Genomic DNA, 21,335 nt, shown 5'->3' with positions numbered 1-21,335 from the left:
GTCCCCGGCAGCACATGTACCAGAGTGATGTCTGGTTCTCTCTCTCTCCTCCTATCTTTCTCATTAATAAATAAATAAAATCTTTTTTAAAGATATGTTTTTAAAAAGATTTAGTTGTTTATTTCATGGGAAAAAACAAAGAGGAGAGAGACAGACGAGAGAACACATGCCGGGACATCACTGTGGCACATGCAATGCTGGGAATTAAACTCAGAACCCTCACACTTAAACTTCTAACACTTTATCCACTGTGCCACCTCCAAGACCATGCACACTTATTTTTTGTCTTTGAATTTCCAAGGCACATTTGGTATGAAGTCAGTAGGTTTTTTTTATATTTTATTAATTAATTTATTTATTTATTTTTCCTTTATTGGGGGGTTAATGTTTTACATTTGACAGTGAATACAATAGTCTGTAGATGCATAACATTTCTCAGTTTTCCACATAACAATACAACAACCCCTACTAGGTCCTTTGAGTGTTTTATTGTTATTGTTTTAAATTCAAAGCCCCATTAAATCAGAATTCCTTTAAATTTTTGGGTCTTGTCTAGTACATTTTTATGTTTTTATAGCACATCATGGTGTGATGAAGGCCCTTTGGGAATTCAAACTTTGTCATTTTTTGAAGCTCGTTTTCACTACTGATAACAGTTCTTAGTCTGTTTGGCATAATATGCCTGATAATAACTATATCCTTTAAGGTCTTATTAAATAATATTGATCTCTCAAATCAGGTAGGTCTCATCAAACCTATCTCAGTGAAACAAAGATTTCTTACTTTCCCCTCACAGTTGTTAATCAGTCAGAGGAAAATAAAACCCAAAATCTAGGCACTGCTTTACACTGAATAGCATATATATATATATTTTTAGCAGTAGAGCTTTCTTTCTTTTTTTTTTTTTTTAATGAAGTTGAATGTTAAAGGTACTCCTGTTGAGGTGGGTTTAGAGGATTGGAGAAAGGTTGCTAGAAAAGCCTCTTGGCAAGGGCAGGGGTAAATAACATAATGGGCAAAGACACACTCATGCCTGAGGCTCCAAAGTCCCAGGTTCATTCCCTGGCTGAACAGTGCTCCGGTAAAAAAGAGAGAGAGAGAAGAGAAGAGGGGAGAGGAGGGAGAAGAAGAGAGGAAAAGAGAGGAGAGGAGAGGAGAGGAGAAGGAAAAAGAAAAAGAAAAACCTCTTGGCAGGACCAGGTGGAGGTGCACCTGGTTGAGTGCAGTTATAATGTGCAAGGACCTAGGTTCCAGACCCTGGTCCCCAACTGCAGGGGGGAAGCTTTGCGAGTGGTAAAAGCAGGGCTGCAAGCGTCTCTCTGTCTCTCTCCTCTATCTCTTCCTGCCCTCTCAATTTCTGACTGTCTCTATCCAATAAATAAAAATAATAAAAATTTTTTAAAAAGAAAGAAAAAGAACAACTTCTTGGCCTCACCAGCTCCTGAGATTGTGGATATACATTTTGGCCCTGTCACCATCTGGTGTGTCACCTTGAGTCACAGACTCTTAAGTGACAAAGGTGTGTGGTGAAGGGTGAGAGTGCCTGAGCTTGGCTCTTCTGGATTAGCCAGAAAGTTTAGGGCTCTACCATGGGCAGGACCTGCCATTGCCATTCTTACTAGTACTTTTCACTATTATTTTGTAGCTCTAAAAGCTGCAGTCAGTTATTCAATCTCCCAATATACTCAAATACATTCTAAATTCTAGTCTTGCTGCTTTGCATATGTGGAAGGTCAAAGGGCAGAGGAAAAGAGACAGTTCCTGAAGCTGTTTGTAAGATTGTTGATACAGACATTGAGGGGATGGAGGCTAAGTTATTTAAAAAAGGAGAAGAGGGAGTGGGGAGACAGAATAGTGGTTATGCAAAAAAAAAAAAAAAATTCATGCCTGAGGCTTCAAGCTCCCAAGTTCAATCCACAGCACTACCATAAACCAGAGCTGAGTAGTCTCTGGTCTCTCTCTCTCTCTCTCTCTCTCTCTCTCTCTCTCTCTCTCTCTCTCTCTCTTTTCTGTGTGTGTGTGTTTCTTTCTCTTTCTGTATCTCTCTCATTAAAATAAATAAATAAAATAAAATAATTGTAAAAGACTTTTTTAAAGGGGCCAGGCAGTGGCACACCTGGTTAAATGCTCACATTAAAGTTCACAAGGACCCAGGTTCAAGCCCCTGGTCCCCATCTGCAGGAGGAAAGCTTCATAAGTGGTGAAGTAGGGCTACAGGTGCCTCTCTGCCTCTCTCCTTCTCTCTCTTTTTAAAAAAGATTTTATTTATTTATTAATGAGAAATATAGGAGGAGGAGAGAGAAAGAACCAGACATCACTCTTGTGCTGCCGCCAGGGATCGAACTCAGAACCTCATGCTTGAGAGTCCAATGCTTCATCCACTGTGCCACCTCCCGGACCACCCTCTCTCCTTCTTATCACCCCCTCCTCCTCCCCTCTAAATTTCTCTCTGTCTCTGTCCAACAGTAAATAAATTAAAATATTTTTAAAAGAATTTTTTAAAAAGCAGAATCTGTCCATGTACAGCAACTCACCTTCCTCAAGAATTGGAAGTTGCCAAAGCAAAGAGTCAGATTTCTTACAGAGGCAGTGACACAAAGTAGAGATTACCGGAAAGGTTGTCCTACAGCCAGCCTTACCCCCAGGAAGGGGAGATGAGGTCTTAGAAATGGGTGACCTGATACATTGCAGAGCAGACGTCAGGGTCCCTCCTCCAAGGTCCCCTCTACCAGTTACTCTCCAGGTAAACATTTGCTGATTGCACTGTTCTTCTAGGTTCTTTTATGTACAGACTTCTAAGAGGTGCGTACCAGCAAAGTGAGCATGAGGGAGTGAGAGAGCGCAAGAAGGCCTCCGTGCCCCCTCCATCTGGCTCACATGAAGCACCCCCAATGAAATGTATCAGTAGCATGGGATTCTTGAGTTTTTCCAGGAGATTCCTGTTCACCAGGATCAAATTTATGATATTGATGATACCCCAAATTATCTGTGAAGCGGCACAGCATCTGTCCTGCCCCACATGAGGAAGGAACAGAAGCAGAAGTGTCTGCTGCTCTGTCTGCTTTTGTGCATCTGTTGGCTGCAATCCTGCCCTGGTCCCAAAGACCTCCTAATCCACAGTGCAGTCAGGTCTGCAGATTCCAGTGGGCCCAGGAAAGCTCATGCGGGGTGCCGTGGGCTGTCTTGTTCTGATCTATGACCCCTGCATGTTGTCCAGCTCCCTAGCAGTAGGGATGCTGAAGAGGCTGGAGAAGGGACAGGAAATGAAAGTGGGTGGGGCTGCACAGAACAGCAGCGACATCTGTCTGTGACATTGAAATAACACTCATCTGGTTATGTTTCCTGGCTCCACCTTGAAGTTTTCCGCACAGTTCAACATGTTCCAGACCATCAAAGACCAGCTGGAGCAGCGGACAAGGGTTCTCCAGGCCAACATCCGGTGGCAGCAAGAAGAACTTCACAAGATCCAGGAGCAGCTCTGCCTGGTCCAGGACTCCAACGTCCAGGTGACACCCCTTCCTAGGTCAGGGCTCTGCATCCTCTCCATCCTTTCCCCCATAGGTTCCTGTCACCCCCTCGGGATAGATAGCCCTTCCTCCAAAGCCCTCTGCTCACTAAGGACAGTGAAACCTCCTAGGACAAAGTACAAGATGAGCTCTACTAAACTCCTGTATCCCAACTCCAAGCCAGATATGGCATTCCTGGGCATCCTTGGCACCCAGCCCTCCTGGACACATACTTTTCTGCTGCAGGCCCTGCACTTTCATTCATGGGTTTGCTGGTTAGTCCCCCTACACCAAGACCAGCTACATCCTGGGGGTGTGAATACCCTGCTGTGGTGTAACTGTGAAACTGGCTTCCTATATCCTGTCATCCCAAACATGTTCAGAGGAGCTGGGGAGGGGGGAATGGTGGCTGATAGCTTCCCTATTCTTTATCCCTCTGGGAGTATAGACCCAAGAGCATTGTGGGGTACAGAAGGTGGAAGGTCTGGCTTCTGTAATTGCTTCCCTGCTGAACATGGGCATTGGCAGGTTGATCCATACTCCCAGCCTGTCTCTCTCTTTCCCTAGTGGGGCAGGGATCTGGGGAGAAGGGACTCCAGGACACATTGGTGGGGCTGTCTGCCCAAGGAAGTCAGGTTGGCATTATGGTAGCATCTGGAACCTGGTGGCTGAAAAAGAGTTAAGATATAAAGCAGAACAAACTGTTGACTAATCATGAACCTAAAGGCTAGGATATTGCAGATGAAAGTTTGGGGTCTCCATTTGGGAAAAAGCTAGTAGGTCTATTTTAGGTATATTCCAGAGGGCCCATGACTTTACTAGTTTTTGCCTGTACCTGACATCTAGTATGCAGGTGGACCCATATTATTGTCTGGGGAGATGGTGTCATAGTTGGAAAAAGGACTAGAAAGCTGTATCAGGGAAGAGAGTAACTCCCAAATATGGAAAAGGTATATAAATAATGTTAACTGTAAACCCCATCAATTTTATCTGGGGCCCATAGTCAGCACAGGAACCTATGTAACCTCTGCATCCCTGTAGATCTGAGCTCAAATTTTGTGGTCATGGCTAGGAACATATCAGGCTGCACTAATTTCAGGACTCATCTTCCTTGGGTGGTGAAATCATCTTCTTAAGCTATAAATTCAAATAGTTGTCAGAAAACTCGTGTGAATGTGCACATCAGCAAACCAAGATCACAGGACACAAGATCCTTTCTTTTTCTGAGAGAGAGAGAGAGAGAGAGAGAGAGAGAGAGAGAGAAACCTGAAGCACTGCTTCACCACCTGGTCCCACAAAGTTCTTAATTTACTCAGTGAACTCTCCTGCTTCAATTGTGTAGAGTTGGGAGTCAGGCGGTAGCACAGCGGGTTAAGTGCACATGGCGCAAAGCACAAGGACCAGTGTAAAGATCTTGGTTCGAGCCCCCGGCTCCCCACCTGCAGGGGAGTCACTTCACAAGTGGTGAAGCAGTTTTGCAGGTGTCTATCTTTCTCTCTCCCTCTCTGTCTTCCCCTCCTCTGTCCATTTCTCTCTGTCCTATCCAAGAACAACATCAATAACCACAACAATGTTAAACAAGGGCAACAAAAAAGAAAATATAAATAAATAAATATAAATTTTTTTTAGAAACTGTAGAGTTCTCACTGAGCCTCTGAGTGCCAGTAATACTTGATAATTATGAATATGAAAATATTTTTAAATATTGGGGTATTAGGAAAGAGGACCTCTAGGGTGTTGTTTGCATCTAGAAAGGACACTGCATTAGGGAGAGCTAAAATACTGCCACTTCCTGCAGTCTTGGGAAATCTGCCTCTACATCTTTCTGTGAGCACGCACGCCCTCTGCTGGCTATATTTTAAAGTGTCTGGTAGTCCAAGTGAGTGGCATGCTTCTTTCATCCACTTATCCTCCTTTCCTCCCAGTAAACCACCCGCCAGTCTTTTCATCCATTCTTCCTTCTTTCCTTCCCTCCATCTTCCCACCAATACTTCCATCCAGCAGACATCCAGTATATACCAGAATATGGATTAAGTACTGTGAAGATACGGAAATAAACAGGAGGGGATGGAGGGCATAACATAATGGTTATGCCAACAGACTCAGTGTGAGGCCTTGGTTTTGATTCTGGACACACACATGACGCAGTGGTGCTCTGCTCTCAGAAGGAAGGGAAGGAGAAAGGCAGCCAACAAGCCTTCTGTCATCAAAGAGCATTTCATCAGTGGGATAGCGGAAGAGTTCAAGAAGTGTCTAGGGCCTGTACAATAATAGTTCACTTGGATAGCATGTTGCTTTGCCATGTGTATAACTCAGGTTCAAACCTGGCCCCACTGCACTGAAGGAAACGTTAGTGCTATAGTCTCTTCATATTCTCCCTCCCTCTCTCTCTCTCTTTTGTTTGCTCTTCTTTAAGAAAAGCTTCGTTAATTCGCTTACTCACTCATCATTTATTCCATTCATTGATTTCTTAGTTCTCTAATGCCTAAAGGGGCAGAAAGTTTTCTTTCTCTTTAAATGTTGTTATTCTTATTAGTTAACATTTATTGAGCATTTACTATATGACTGCATACATCTCACCTTTTCCTTTTTATGAGGTATGTGCTGTATGTGTGTCATTGTTTTACTTAGAAGGAAATAAAAACTTTCAAAAGTTATAAGAACTGCCCTTCATCTGAAATATGTCTGACTGAAGCTACTTTATACTGCCTACCATAAATAAGTAAAGGTTGCACTTATTTAGACTCTAACCAGAAAGTGCATTGTATATATACTCCCAGAAAATGTGTGTTGCTTAGTCTGAGTCTCGGGTGTTTGCTGAGTGCTGAAGCACAGCTCACCATACACAGCTCATGCCATATGTGCTCTAAACCAGGCAGGTTATAGTAGGGAGCTGGGCTGCATTCAGTGCTAACCCTCAAACCAAGCACGTACTGAGTGGCTACTGAATCTGAGATGATGAGTGCTCAGAAAATTCCTTTGACCTGACATAGAGGGGTCAAGGATGGCTCACCCAGTGGAGTGTGCACATTGGCCATGTGTGGGGACCCAGGTTCAAACCCCCAGCACTACATGTACAGAGAGTACAGCAGGTACTCTCTGTTTTTCTTTATCCTTCTATATCTCTCTGTCTTCATTTTCATTTTTTTAACCAGAGCACTGCTCAACTCTTACTTATGATGGTACTGGGAATTGAACCTGGGACCTTTATGAAAGCCTTTTTGCATAATCATTATGCTCTCTCTCCACCCCCTTTCTGTGTCTTGAACTAAAATAAAGGATGTCCACCAAGGACAATGAACTCACATGGATATGAAGCCAAATAATAATAGCAAAGAGCTTTCATTCAAGACTGTAGGCTTGGGGAGGAAAGCTAGAAGATCAGTGGTGGGGTGGAAAGGGCACTACATGTGACCTTGAACTTCTGGGAGATGGCTCAGCCCCACCTGTGAACCAGAGCTTGAACTAACTTATCTTTAAGTGCTCCTCCACATATGGGCCTGGCATGGTTCAGTCCACTTTTCTGAACGAAGCCAGTGTTGCTCAGCAAATGTTGGCATGTCAGTTCTGTGCTGGCTTATGAGATTTCCTGCAGTGAGTACAGGAATAAGGGTTAAGACTGAGCACTCTGAGAAAGAGACCCTTCTTCCTGAAGAACCGAAAGCTAACTGCCTAAAATTAAATGGAATGCTACTTGTCAAGAATATTTAGGTGCTGGGCTGGGTAGATAACATAATGGTTATGCAAAGAAACTCTCATGCCTGAGGCTCCAAAGTCCCAGGTTCAATACCCTGCACAACCATAAGCCAGAAATGAGCAGTGCTCTGGTTAAAAACTACCCAACTAGGGAAAGAGAGACAGGCTGGAAATATGGATCCACCTGTCAACGCCCATGTTCAGCAGGGAAACAATTACAGAAGCCAGACCTTCTACCTTCTGCACCCCATAATGACCCTGGGTCCATACTCCCAGAGGGTTAAAGAATAGGAAAGCTATCAAGGGAGGGGATGGGATACAGAGTTCTGGTGGTGGGAATTATGTGGAGTTGTACCCCTCTTATCCTATGGTTTTTGTCAGTATTTCCTTTTTTAAAAAATTTATTTAAGAAAGGAGACATTAACAAAACCGTAGGATAGGAGGGGTACAACTCCACACAATTCCTACCACCCGGTCTCCATGTCCCATCCCCTCCCCTGATAGCTTTCCCATTCTCTATCCCTCTGGGAGTATGGACCCAGGGTCATTGTGGGTTGCAGGTAGAAGGTAGAAGGTAGAAGGTAGAAGGTAGAAGGTAGAAGGTAGAAGGTAGAAGGTAGAAGGTAGAAGGTAGAAGGTCTGGCTTCTGTAATTGCTTCCCCGCTGAACATGGGCGTTGAGTGGTCAATTCATACTCCCAGTCTGCCTCTCTCTTTCCCTAGTAGGGTGGGGCTCTGGGGAAGCGGAGCTCCAGGACACATTGGTGGGGTCGTCAGTCCAGGGAAGTATTTCCTTTTTATAAATAAAAAAATTAAATAATAATAATAAATAAATAACTACAAGGGGAAAAAAAGGAATATTTAGGTGCCCCTAAGGGCATTACTGATGTGACTGCTGTGTCACATGTGTGTCATTGGTGGCAGAGAGAAGAGAGGCTTGTCTACATCCAGTGCTCTGACCTCTGAGCAAATGGGTGATTGATAGTCTGACACTCAACATTAAAAAAAGAAGAATATTTAGGGAACAGACCTAAAGTCTAACTCTTCATTTTTTATATAACATCAAGGAATGAACCACGTGGCATCCCATGGTCAGTTTTTTACATTTTTATATTGATCTATTTATTTATTCCTTTGCTAAGACAGGGAGAAGGTGAGAGGGGAAAGGGAGAATGAGAGACACCTGCATCACTGCTTCACTGCTAGTGAAGTTTTCCCGCTGGGGACTTGAACCCAGGTCCTTGCATATTATAGCATGTGCACTCAACCAGATGGACAACCACCCAGCCCCAACCCATTTTTTAAATTCTGTATACTTAGTTAGAGAGGAGAGAGGGAGGGGAAAATTAGAGAGGGGTGGACATACCAAAGAACTGCTTTTATTACCCTTGGACTCTCCTTTGGTGCTGTCCATGGTGCTCCCAGATTACACCCGGGAACAGTCAATGTCTCATGCGTGATGACGCATGCATTCTTCCCACTATGCCTCTCCTGGCTCCTAATTTTTATTGAAACTACTACAGTTGCTTCTCTTATGTCTTTAGAGTGAACTTATAGATGATTATTATATGAATTTCATCTAAAAATAGCAATGTTTTTACTTGTTCAATTTGTAAGTTTGACACACTATAAATAATCAGCATTATCAAAACCATTAATTTACAGATTTAAAGTATCTAAATCTTTCAAGAATTTCATGTGTCTAGCAGATCAGACTTGGAAGTAACATTTGTCTAAGAATTTAAGCAGCTCTTTTAAATAAAGTATGCCAAACTTACAAATGAAGCAAGTCAGAGGTCTCATAAATACTTAATTCCCCCTTTCAAAATTGATCCAGTTCTCCAAAGTCTTTCAAATAAAAATCATCAGGCTAGTGTATCATAGCCTCTTAATGGTCCCAATGCTTCATAGGTAGTAAAATGAATAAAAATTAGTCTGATGACTATAAAACTTATTCTGAAACACTTCCTTAAAGTAGTATGTACAGTAGTATGCCATCACCTCTATTCTCATTAGCCTACCTGGGAATGCTAAGTTACCTCACTAGTGGGAGCAGATATGCCCTCTCATCTGGGAGCAGTGGGTTGATAATGTCCAACCTCAGTATGAAGATAGACCCTGGTCAATGGTCAGAGTTCAAAACTTGGTTGGTCCTATAGTCCTACTGCCAGAGGGTGTAACACATGCCTTAGGTTATCCAATTCTCTCCCCTGTTACTGCACCATTCTGTCCAGTCATGAGATACTTCTTTCTTTAGACAAGCCACCCTACACTCTGTACATCAAGTTATTATAAACCATCTGGGTCTAAGTGTCTTTCACAGTAGTAAGCCTCAGTTGTTAGACTGTTATTTTGAATGAAGGGCCCATGTCTCTCTGACCCCATCGCCTTCAACTGTTCTTGTAGCATTGCTGACATTGAAATTTCCATGCTGAGTTAAAGAGCTATTCCCCAGGGCCAGGTGGTTTGGCATACCTGGTTAAACGCACACAAGGGCCCAGATTCAAGTCCCTGGTCCCCATCTGCAGGGGGAAAGCTTCACAAGTGGTGAAGCAGGGCTACAGATATCTCTCTGTCTCTCTCCCTCTCTATTTCCTCCCTCACCCTCTAAATTTCTCTCTGGCTCTATCGAATAATAAGTAAGCAAAATGAAAAGATTAAAGAGCTATTCCCTGGCAGGCAAGAGAGAGCAAGAAATCTGACCCCATCTTGGACACACAACAAAGAAGGTACTGACCTGGAAGGTAGGTGACCACACTCTTAGAAGCACCCCTGTTCTGTTTCCAGATGTTTTTCCAGCAGCCAGCAGTGTCCCTGAGCTTCAGCAGCACACAGCGTCCTGAGGCTCAGCAGCAACTCCCACAGAGGTCAGCTCCAGCAACCCAGCCACAACTCACAGCCAGCCCTCCACTTCTAGCACAGATCTCCCCAGCCCAGGTGACAAACCTGCTCAGAGAGTCGAGTGTGCTATCTGCCCTGGTAAGTGTGTATCTCCAGACCTGTCCTCAACACCAAGGAGAGCAAGGGGGACCTGGTTCTGGGTCATCATGAGTTGGAAACCTACTGAGCTGTTCCTGCATGATCAGGGCTGGATTGTGGTGATGGGGGGTGGTCTCTACATTTTAGGCCACTTTGAAGCCCAGGCCCACATGTGGAGGAGATCTGTTAGTTCAAGCTCGGGCTCACAGGTGGGGCTGAGCCTCCTCCCAGAGGCTCAAGGTCGCACGTAATGCCCTTTCCACCCCACCACTGATCTCTCTAATTTTCAGTCACCCCCACACACACACACCCCCAAAGGCTCCTGTTTGTTTTTTAAGGTTGCCTTCTTTCTGTTTTGTAAACTTGTTTTCATTTGCTAGGGTAGGGAGAGATTTAGAGGAGAAGGAGATAGAAAGAAAGACACCTGCAGCACTACCTGACTGCTAGTAAAGCCTCCCTCCCAAAGTGGGGACCAGGGCCCTGCCTGACCCGCTGCATGAACATGGTAGCATGTGTGCTCAGCTGGCCCCAAAACTCACTTTGTTACTATTTATTTTATTTTTTTTTTAGCACAATGGGTTCCATGCTTATGTGAAGTACAAAATAGAAATAAGTAGGGGGTCAGGCGGTGGCGCAGTGGGTTAAACGCATATGACGCAAAACGCAAGGACTGGTGTAAGGATCCCGGTTCAAGTCCCCGGCTCCCCACCTGCAGGGGAGTTGCTTCACAGGCGGTGAAGCAGTCTGCAGGTGTCTATCTTTCTCTCCCCCTCTCTGTCTGCCCCTCCTCTCTCCATTTCTCTCTGTCCTGTCCAACACGAACAACATCAACAATGGCAATAATAATAACCACAGCGAGGCTACAACAACAAGGGCAATAAAAGGGGGAAAAAATGGCCTCCAGGAGTAGTGGATTCATGTTGCAGGCACGGAGCCCAGCAATAACCCGGGAGGAAAAAAGAAAGAAAGAAAGAAAGAAAGAAAGAAAGAAAGAAAGAAAGAAAGAAAGGGAGAAAGGAAGGAAGAAAGGAGTAAAGAGGGAGGGCAGGAGTAGATAGCATAATAGTTATGCAAAGAGACTCTCATGCCTGAGGCTCTGAAGCCCCACCTCCAATACCCTGCACCATCATAAGCCAGAGCTGAGCAGTGCTCTGGAAAATAAATAAATAAAGGGGGGGTGGAGGGGTGGGAAGCAGTAAAGAGAGACACCACAGCACCTGCTGTACACACTGATTCCATGTAGTGCTGGGGGTTTGAACCTGGGTCCCCACACATGGCCAATGTGCACACTCCACTGGGTGAGCCATCCTTGACCCCTCTATGTCAGGTCAAAGGAATTTTCTGAGCACTCATCATCTCAGATTCAGTAGCCACTCAGTACGTGCCTGGTTTGAGGGTTAGCACCGAATGCAGCCCAGCTCCCTACTATAACCTGCCTGGTTTAGAGCACATATGGCATGAGCTGTGTATGGTGAGCTGTGCTTCAGCACTCAGCAAACACCCGAGACTCAGACTAAGCAACACACATTTTCTGGGAGTATATATACAATGCACTTTCTGGTTAGACTCTAACCAGAAATATATATGTATTTCCATATATCTATATTTGTGATGGCTCCAGTCTACTCACATGTGGGACTTACCTGCTGAGAGTATGTCCCTGTTCTAGGTTCTAGAGGTTCAAAGAATTCTTGACACACACCCCTCCAGTCCTTGAGGTGCTTATAATTCAATGGAGAAAGCAGTCATAAAATCAAAATAAGTAAATAAGTAGATCCTAGTTAAAAGGAAGAGCATCAGACTCACATGCCTGAGGTTCCCAGGTCAGTCCCAGGCACTGCATATACCAAAGTGGTAGTCTGCTTCTCCGTGTCTCATGTAAAAATCACCCTACCATATCGACTGAATTAAAAATGAGACTCGGGGGGAGGCTAATGTAGAAGACAGAGAGAGAGGGAGAGAGAGAAAGGAAGGGAGAGAGAAGGAGAGAGAGAATGAATGAATACATGCTGCAAAGGTGCCTGAGGGAGAGTGTGACACCTGAGTTGAGTCTGTTACACTTTTCTCATTGGAATGATGCTCTAGGGTCCAAAGCCGATGAGAAGTTCACAGCTGATACAGGGGAGTGGACAACTGACACCTCCGTTTAGCAGCACGACCGCTGTTCTCCCCACTCTGAGCCTGACCACACCTGCTTCCACCTCACAGGATGCCAGCCAGTGCCAGCCCAGCCCAGACTTCAGCCATGACCGGCAGCTCAGGTAAGGAGACATCTCCTTTTAAAGGGATGACCCATCTATGCTTGTCAGCGTTGGGAGTCTTGAAACCAAGTGGAGGCTGCCTTCTGCAAGACCTTTGGGCCCTGAGGGCCAATGCAGTTGCCACCATATGCATTCATTTTTAGAAGTTATCAAACCTGTTTGTTTAGTCTCACTAGAAAAGACTGCTATGACTCTTCATCTTCTTGGTATGATGCCAGACACAACTGTTTAGAATCATGTCATCATGGGTGGGGGTAGATGGCATAACAATTATGCAAATAGACTTTTATGCCTGAGGCTTCAGTGTCCCAGGTTCAATTCCCTGCACCACCATAAAGCCAGAGCTGAGCAGTGCTCTGGTAAACAAACAAACAAGCATATACCCTGTCAACAGAAGAAATAAATCTTAAAAAAAAAAAAAAAATGTCATCAGGAGTCAGGTGGTAGCACAGCGGGTTAAACGCACATGGCGTGAAGCACAAGGACCAGCATAAGAATCCCGGTTCACCAATGTGTCCTGGAGCTCAGCTTCCCCAGAGACCCATCCTACTAGGGAAAGAGAGAGGCAGACTGGGAGTATGGACCGACCAGTCAACACCCATGTTCAGCGAGGAAGCAATTACAGAAGCCAGACCTTCTACCTTCTGCAACCCTCAATGACCCTGGGTCCATGCTCCCAGAGGGATAGAGAATGGGAAAGCTATCGGGGGAGGGGGTGGGATATGGAGATTGGGCGGTGGGAATTGTGTGGAGTTGTACCCCTCCTACCCTATGGTTTTGTTAATTAATCCTTTCTTAAATAAAATAAATAAATAAATAAATAAAGTGGTACTCTTCCCCCCCTTTTGTAAAAAAAAAAAAAGAAAAGAATCCCGGTTCGAGTCCCCGGCTCCCCACCTACAGGGAAGCCGCTTCACAGGAGGTGAAGCAGGTCTGCAGGTATCTGTCTTTCTCTCCCCATCTCTGTCTTCCCCTCCTCTCACCATTTCTCTCTGTCCTAACAATGACTACATCAACAACAATAATAACTACAACAACAATTTAAAAAAAAAAGAAAAAAAAGAAAGGGCAACAAAAGGGAAAATAAATAAATATAAAAAATTTTAACAAGGGCAACAAAAGGGAATAAATAAATATTAACAAAAAGAAAATTGTTTTTATTTAAAAAATTTTTTAAAGAAAGAAAGAAAGAAAGAAAGAAAGAAAGAAAGAAAGAAAGAAAGAAAGAGGGTGGGAGGAAGGAAGGAAGGAAGTTTGGTATCAAGAACAATCCAGTAGCTAGCTATCACAGCAAAGCTTTTTTGCATCTAAAACATTCCTATTGGGGAATTGGGCGGTAGTGCAGCAGGTAGCACAAAGCACAAGGACCGGCGTAAAGATCCTGGTTCGAGCCCCGGCTCCCCACCTGCAGGGGAGTCGCTTCACAGGCGGTGAAGCAGGTCTGCAAGGTGTCTGTCTTTCTCTCCTCCTCTCTGTCTTCCCCTCCTCTCTCCATTTCTCTCTGTCCTATCCAACAACGACAACATCAATAACAACAGCAACAATAAAAACAACAAGGGCAACAAAAGGGAAAATAAATATAATAAAAAACATTCCTATTGTCTAGTCTGCCTAGTGTCGAACTTGCAGGTCGTTTCCTGGATGCTTTCTATTTGACTGATCATCGATATTTTAGCGAATTGAGCAAGTCAGAAGGCCAGTGTCACTAGGAGAGCATCTGCATGCTCTCACCCACTGTGTATGTTTATGGGGGCAGGGGCACACTGTCGTCTCTCTTCCTGAGTGCACGGGTGCCATATTTGAGGATCCTGCCCAGGTCTTGCTGTTATCACCTTTATGTTGGGATCACATGTGTTCTTTTCTAACACGTCGATAGAGGTGTCTGGCTTCCCAGCCAAAGATCTAGCTAAACAGTTTAAAGTGCGGCAAATGGTTCTTCTTCTTCTAGCATTTGCCGCGGCAAATGGTAACATGGGGCCACAGGATACTTCTGCAATGAGTGACGTGATAGGTATCCCCCAGTGTCAGTTGCCTTTGGTGACTTGTGCACTGGTGCCCTGTCAGTGTCAGCCGGCAGTGCTGGTGCTAGAATTTTACTTGAAGTCACCATTATTCATCGGAAATTTGAACTTTTTTTTTTTTTTTTTAAGAAACAGGCTGAGGGATGGTGAAGTAACTCATGTGGACAGTACATAATTTTGCTATATGAGTGACCCAGGTATGATTCTGGCCCTCACTGCACAGAAGGAAGCTTTGCTACTATGATCTCTCTATCTCTCACTGTCTGTCTGTCTGTCTGTCTACCTATCTAAAAAGAAAGAAAGATGGGGCAGAAATGGGTGGGATGAGGGCTTTGTTCTGCCAAATGTTCAAGTATTTTCTTGTGTGTTTGTGTAAAAGGGAAAATATTTCAACACATTATTATTTTTTTAATCAGATAATGCTGGTTCCCTATCTCTTCTCCCATGGTTTGTTTTGAAGTACTCCCTGACCTATTTCAGAAACCAGCATGAAGCTAAGCCTGAGTGCAGTGTTAGTACCAGCTGCCTTAAAACTCAGGCTTAGTATTGTATTTACTGTCGACTGTAAAACATCAACCCCACAATAAATAAATAAATAAATAACTCAGACTTACGTTGTTCCTTGAGAAAATGTATGTCCTGTTGCCTCTTTAACACAGCAGTCAGTCACACAAACATGTACACCAGTGGTGTTGCAGGAAGCCACTGTGCCAGCCTTGCTGTGTCCACTCGGGAGGAGGAAGTGGTGATGGGTCAGTTTCAAAGCAGTCGATATCCACCCCCAACTGTTTAAACATAGTCATAGTTCAAGCTGTAAATAAAAACTAAGGAGATATCTCAGTATTAGAGTAGAGAACTTGAATGCCCAAAGTCACAGAAGCCCCAGGTTCAGTCCCTGGCACCATCCTATGCCAGAGCTGAGCAGTCAACTGATCTATCTCTGTGTGTCTCTCTCTCATAAAAATTAATGTATTTCAAAAAATAAATTGCAAAGGGGCCAGGTGGTAGTGTAGCTGGTAAGTGTACATGTTATAGTGCACAAGGACCTGAGTTCAAGCTTCTGGCCCCCACCTGCAGGAGGAAAGCTTCATGAGTGATGAAGCAGGTCTGCAGGTGCCTCCCTGACTCTCTCCCTCTCTGTCTCCCCCCCCTTAATTTATCTCTGTTTCTATCCAAAATTTTAAAAATGCAAAGAAGCCAGGTTAACTGCAATAGTATTTCCTCTAGGTCCCCATTCTGTTGTAGAGTTGAAAACCTCTACAGTCAGTCTCCTCTAAGGCTCAGCAAGAGAAAGAAAGCCTTGCAAGCTAGAGACAGAGAAAGTGCCTGCTGTGTTCAGGTTCCTCTAAGAATGGAGTGGGCCAAGTGGGGATAAGCGTCAGCCAGAAGGGGGCGGGCTGTCCCAGTGGTGCTGCCATCAGCCACAGTAGGCCCACAGCTTGGGAGCTGGCCAGTTTCCCATTTCTCTCTCCTTCTGCCCCAAGGCTGCTGCTGAGCCAGCCCATCCAGCCCATGATGCCTGGGTCCTGTGACGCAAGGCAGTCCTCAGAGGTCAGCAGGACTGGACGGCAAGTCAAGTAGGTGCCTGGGTGGAGGGAAGGAGTGGGGGAGGCAGCAGAGGGCTACAATGAGCAGTTTCTCTCTGACCACACCTGCAGGGGCAAAGTGTGTGCACCTTTTGTGAAAGGACCCTCACCTGAGCTGCTTCTTCGCCATTTTTCACTTTAATAGATAAAACTTGGTGTCAGTGTTTCCTACGTGGCACAGGGCCTGAATGAAATAATTATATCCCCGTATCATCACCCTTGGTCTTTACTGCAGGGATAACAGACTTCTTCTCCCTTGGTAGTGTCCCAGTAGCCCTTTCCTCTTCTTGAGCCCATCCTGTGGTCTCTGCACTGCCCCTCTGCTCTCAGACTGCAGCTCTGCACCACAAGACAATGAAACCCTGCAGATGTGGGGTTCTTCTCTCCCTCTGACTTGCAGCCTCCACTTCCTCTTTCTTGTCTCTTCTCCACATGTCACCCCCAGGACCAGAAGCAGCTTTGCTTGGCCATTTAATTACTCACAACAAAGGCTATTGGAACCAGAGGAGTGAACACTTGAAAATTTCCTAGAAAAATCAGTTTCTGCCCTTTGACATGGGGCAGAAATAGAGCTATCTCACAAATGTCCTCTCCTGTGTAAACACTGGCTAGAATTGTGGCAGTGTTTACACAGGCATCATTCTTGTGTCATTTGTGTCAGAAGTGCTGGCCTTACTGCCACCCCCAGAGAGCCAGCTCCTAGAAAGCCTTCCTCCTCTGTCCTCCTTCACCTAGAAACCAGCGGGTGTTTATCAGCACTGGGGAGATAGCATCATGATTATACAAAAGGCTCTCATGCGAAAGCTCCAATGTCCCAGGTTCAATTCCCAACACCACCATAAGCCCACCCATAAAAGTTGAGCAGTGCTTGGGTATAAAATAAATAAATAAATATGTTTATTGAGGGGCCAGGTGGTGGTGCACCTGGCTGAGCGCACGTTACAACATGCAGGGACCTGGGTTCGAGCCCCAACTCCTTACCTGAGGGGGGAAAAGCTTTGCAAGTTGTAAGCAGTGTTGCAGGTGTATCTCTGTCTCTCTTCTGCTCTGTCACCCTCTTCCCTCTTGATTCCTGGCAGTTTCTATCCAATAGATAAATAAAGACAATAAAAAAAATTTTTTTTTAATGCTTGAGTATCTTGAGTAACATGGACCTTACCTACATCAGGTAACTTTGAGAATCAGGTAACTTTGGCAATATTCAGCCTCCTTCATCCAGAAACCAGGTACAGTGGATGCTTACTGAGCATCCTGAGTGCCTGAGGCCATACCTGCACCATTGCCTCTGGCCCTATAAAAAGCCTTTGATGATGAACTGGAGAATGTGGATCGTGGGAAATCACCTTTAAATTTTCTGGTGATATCCTTAATTTCAGGAACAGATGCATTGGATTTGGGTTTGGGATTTTGCCTGTTCTAACTGGAAGCAAAGAATCCTGGGACATGACTTTCCAGAGATGCTTAAATTACAGTGAGCTAGGCAAAAAAATGTACATTCTTTCCTCTGGGAACTCTAACTGCCATTTTTGGTCAACCTCATAATTCGTGCCCTCCCCATCCCTCCTGCTGTTTCTCCCAGACATGACCCCGACACTCCATTTTCTAGGTGGTGTCACAGTCAGCCTCAAAGACACAGAGCCCCTTTCAGTGCCTCTCCTAAATGGAGAAATAATACTTCTTAAAAGTAATGCAAAAACGGACTTCTTAATGGTGTATTTAAACATCAGTTCTTTGTTTATGCTTCTCTGGAGCTTGTTTGTTTAATGTCTTTTCTCTGTGAAAATGGACTGTTTTCATCAGCACTTCATTTTATTTATTTTATTTTTTATTTATAAAAAGGAAACATTGACTAAACCATAGGATAAGAGGGGTACAACTCTGCACAATTCCCACCACCAGAACTACGTATCCCATCCCTTCCCCTGGTAGCTTTCCTAGTCTTTATCCCCCTGGGAGTATGGAAGGTCTGACTTCTGTAATTGCTTCCCCGCTGAACATGGGCATTGACAGGTCAATCCATACTCCCAGCCTGTCTCTCTCTTTCCTAGTGGGGAAGGGCTCTGGGGAAGCGGAGCTTCAAGGCGCATTGGTAGGTTTGTCTGTCCAGGGAAGTCTGGTCGCATCATGTTAGCATCTGGAACCTGGTGGCTGAAAAGAGAGTTAACATACAAAGCCAAACAAATTGTTGAGCAATCATGGACCTAAAGGCTGGAATAGTGCAGATGAAGTGTTGAGGGGTCCTCCATGTTGTAGATAGCTAGTAGGCACATTTTAGTTATATTTCAAATGGCCTGTAGCTATACTAGTGTTTTTGTTTGTTTGTCTGTTTTGCCTGAGCCTGAAATCTGATATGCAGGTGGATCCAAGTTATTGTCTGGGGATATGATGGGAAAAGGACCAGAAAGCTGGGATCAGAGAACAGTGGTGGTGGGAATATGGGAAAGGGGTATAAATATTGTTGACTGCATTTTATATTTTTAATTATCCATCTGCATGATTTTACTTTCTTTTTTTTTTCTCTTTTTTTTTTTCATCTGCATGATTTTAAATTGACCATTTAAACTATTTTCAGCATACAGCTAAGTGACAGTAAATCCATTCATGTCATCCTACACTAGCCAGTACCATCCAGTACCAGTGCTTTTGTGTCCTCAGTCTGAAAGTCTGCACCCATCAAGCAGTCATTCTCTACCCTCACCTCAGTATCTGACATGCACCACTGTACTTTCTGTCTCTTTGAGTTTGACTATTCTAGGTTCTTCATATAAACAGAATTATACAAGGGGCCAGGGGGTGGCACACCTCGTTAAGTGCACACATTATAGTGCACAAGGACCTGGGTTCAAGCCCCTGGTCCCCACCTTCAGGGGGAAAAGCTTCATAAGTGGTGAATGAGGGCTGCAGGTGTCTCTGTCTCTATCTATCCCCCCTTACCCTCTTAATTTCTCTCTTTATCTAATTAATTAAAAATAAAATTAAAAAACTGAGATCACGGTTTCTTAAAAATATAAATAGAATCATACAATATTTGTCCTTTTGTAACTGAATTCATCACAATGTCCTCAAGCTTCATCCAAGTTATAGTTTATATCAGAATTTCCTTACTTTTAAAAGCTATGTAGTGGGCTGGGGAGATAGCACAATGGCTATGCAAAGAGACTCTCATACCTGAGGCTCCAGAAGTTTCCAGTTCAATCTCTAGCACTACCATAAACGAAAGCTGAGCAGTGCGCTGGTAAAAAGGAAAAATAAATAAATAAATAAACCCTTAAAAAAATAAAAATGTTAAAAGCTAAATAGTATTCTACTACACATGTATATATGTATTTGTTTATCAAAGTTCAGACTGGTGAGAGAACATAATGGTTCTGTAAAGAGACTCTCATGCCTGAGGCTCTGAGGTCCCAGGTTCAATTCCCAGCACTACCATAAATAAGAGCAGAGCAGTACTCTGAAAAAAAAAAAAAAAGTGGATACTTGCATTGACGCCACTTCACTTCACAGAGGGATTCTTTTTTTTTAATATTTATTTTATTTATTTATTCCCTTTTGTTGCCCTTGTTGTTTTATTGTTGTAGTTATTATTATTATTGTCATTGTTGGATAGGACAGAGAGAGGAGGGGAAGACAGAGAGGGGGAGAGAAAGATAGACACCTGCAGACCTGCTTCACCGCCTGTGAAGCGACTCCCCTGCAGGTGGGGAGCCGGGGTTCGAACCGGGATCCTTATGCCGGTCCTTGTGCTTTGCGCCACCTGCACTTAACCCGCTGCGCTACAGCCCAACTCCCAACAGAGGGATTCTTTTTGGGCCTTTACTTTACTTTCAAACATTCGGTGTATAATATACCCAGAGTGGGATTGCTAGATCATATGTAATTCCATGTTCAATTTTTTAAACATTAAATTTATTTATTATTTTAGACATAGACAGAGAAATTGAGAGTAGAGGGGGAGCTATGGAGAGACATAGACAGAGATACCTGCAACACTGCCCTGCTACTCATGAAGATCCCTCTATCCCTGCAGATGGGGAGCAGGGGCTTGAACCCACTTAGCCAGGTGTGCTACAACCCAGCCGCTCAGTTTCTGAGGAATCACTCTATTGCTCTCACTATACCATTTTACACTCCTATTAACAGTGTTCAGGAGTTTCCAACTGTTCTTTTCTGTTTTTGTTATTCCCCATAATTGTTGATATAATGATGTGCAGTTATATCTCATTTTGATTTTGATCTCACCTTAATAACTAATGATGTAGGACATTTTTCATGTCTTCATTAACCATTAATATCTTTTCTTTAGAGAAATGTCTATTCAAACCCCAAATCTGCTTTCCAGTTAACAAGTTGTTCGTCTGTGCTTTTGTGTTATTGCTGTTTGAATTATTTTTATATCCTGGGTCTCAATCTTTACTAGATAGATGACTTGCAAATATTTTTCATTAGTTGTTCTAAGATTTTTAGTTTTGACTAAATCCAGCTTATCTGTTTTTCCTTTCGTTGTCCATGTTATCAATGTCATAGCCACATCTTTAACTGATCTGTTTTTCTCCTTCTCATGTGAAATCAAACAGGTATCCACAGAGCCAGGCTGTGTTTCAAAATCCAGATGTGCACACCACCAGCAGCAGCACCTCAACCCCTGTCCTGCTGATGGGGCAGGCAGTGCTTCACCCCAGCTTCCCCACCTCCCAGCAGTCACCCCTGCAGCCTACACAGGCCCAGCAACAACAAACACAGCACTTCTTACAGGTGGGCACTTCCTGGGGGAGAGCACTTCCTGCAAACAGACACTTCCTGCAGGAACCACTAGGGCCCATGGCAGATAGGATTGGTTTTACAGCCTAGGCTTGATAAGTCCTTTCTACCTTGCTTTCAAGATTGTTCTAAACCCTGGTATAGAAATAAACCCCCCCCCAAAAAAAAAAAAAAGAAACCCCAGCAGGTCAAGTGCCTGATTTACAGGCATAAAGTCCTGAGTTCAACTTCCAGCGTCAAACATGCCAGGTTAATGGTTCGCTTTTCTCCTTATTGTGATCACTAAAGAAGTCTCTCTCAAAGAAATGGAGTTTTCCAGGAAAGTGTGGAATATGTCTACATGTGAACACTATTTACTTAAAGCAAGTGCTAAATCACTGGACAGAGGGAAGGTGGAAGTCAGAAATTAGGATTCTGATGAGAGAATGACATCTCCTTGGGTTCTAATCTCTCCTCCTACATATGACTAGATGTCCTATCCTGTCCCTCACCTTACCTTGTCCTTGCCATCCACCCACCTCCAGGCACA

The 21,335-nt window shown here is 44.0% G+C and overlaps 1 protein-coding gene and 1 non-coding gene across 15 annotated transcripts in view; both read left to right on the top strand.

Moving 5' to 3' along the window:
* NPAS2 (neuronal PAS domain protein 2) overlaps positions 1 to 21,335 on the top strand; it is a 226,946-nt gene that overhangs the window by 198,311 nt on the left and 7,300 nt on the right. For 11 of the 14 annotated variants that reach the window (XM_060187446.1, XM_060187444.1, XM_060187440.1 and 8 more), the window contains 5 exons: positions 3,360 to 3,506; positions 9,989 to 10,180; positions 12,266 to 12,441; positions 15,947 to 16,039; positions 20,623 to 20,800. In XM_060187446.1, coding sequence (XP_060043429.1) covers positions 3,360 to 3,506; positions 9,989 to 10,180; positions 12,266 to 12,441; positions 15,947 to 16,039; positions 20,623 to 20,800 — 786 coding nt within the window. The remainder of the gene's footprint in view (positions 1 to 3,359; positions 3,507 to 9,988; positions 10,181 to 12,265; positions 12,442 to 15,946; positions 16,040 to 20,622; positions 20,801 to 21,335) is intronic. The other 3 variants (XM_060187443.1, XM_060187447.1, XM_060187439.1) reach the window with 3 other exon arrangements.
* On the top strand, positions 8,066 to 8,195 carry LOC132537964 (small nucleolar RNA SNORA17). Its single transcript, XR_009549364.1, has one exon. It is a non-coding gene; the product is annotated as a small nucleolar RNA SNORA17 (small nucleolar RNA).

Source organism: Erinaceus europaeus, chromosome 3, assembly GCF_950295315.1.
Source record: "Erinaceus europaeus chromosome 3, mEriEur2.1, whole genome shotgun sequence".
Taxonomy (NCBI): Eukaryota; Metazoa; Chordata; class Mammalia; order Eulipotyphla; family Erinaceidae; genus Erinaceus; species Erinaceus europaeus.
Note: the sequence above shows the minus strand (reverse complement) of the source record. Positions and strands in the feature narration are given on the sequence as shown.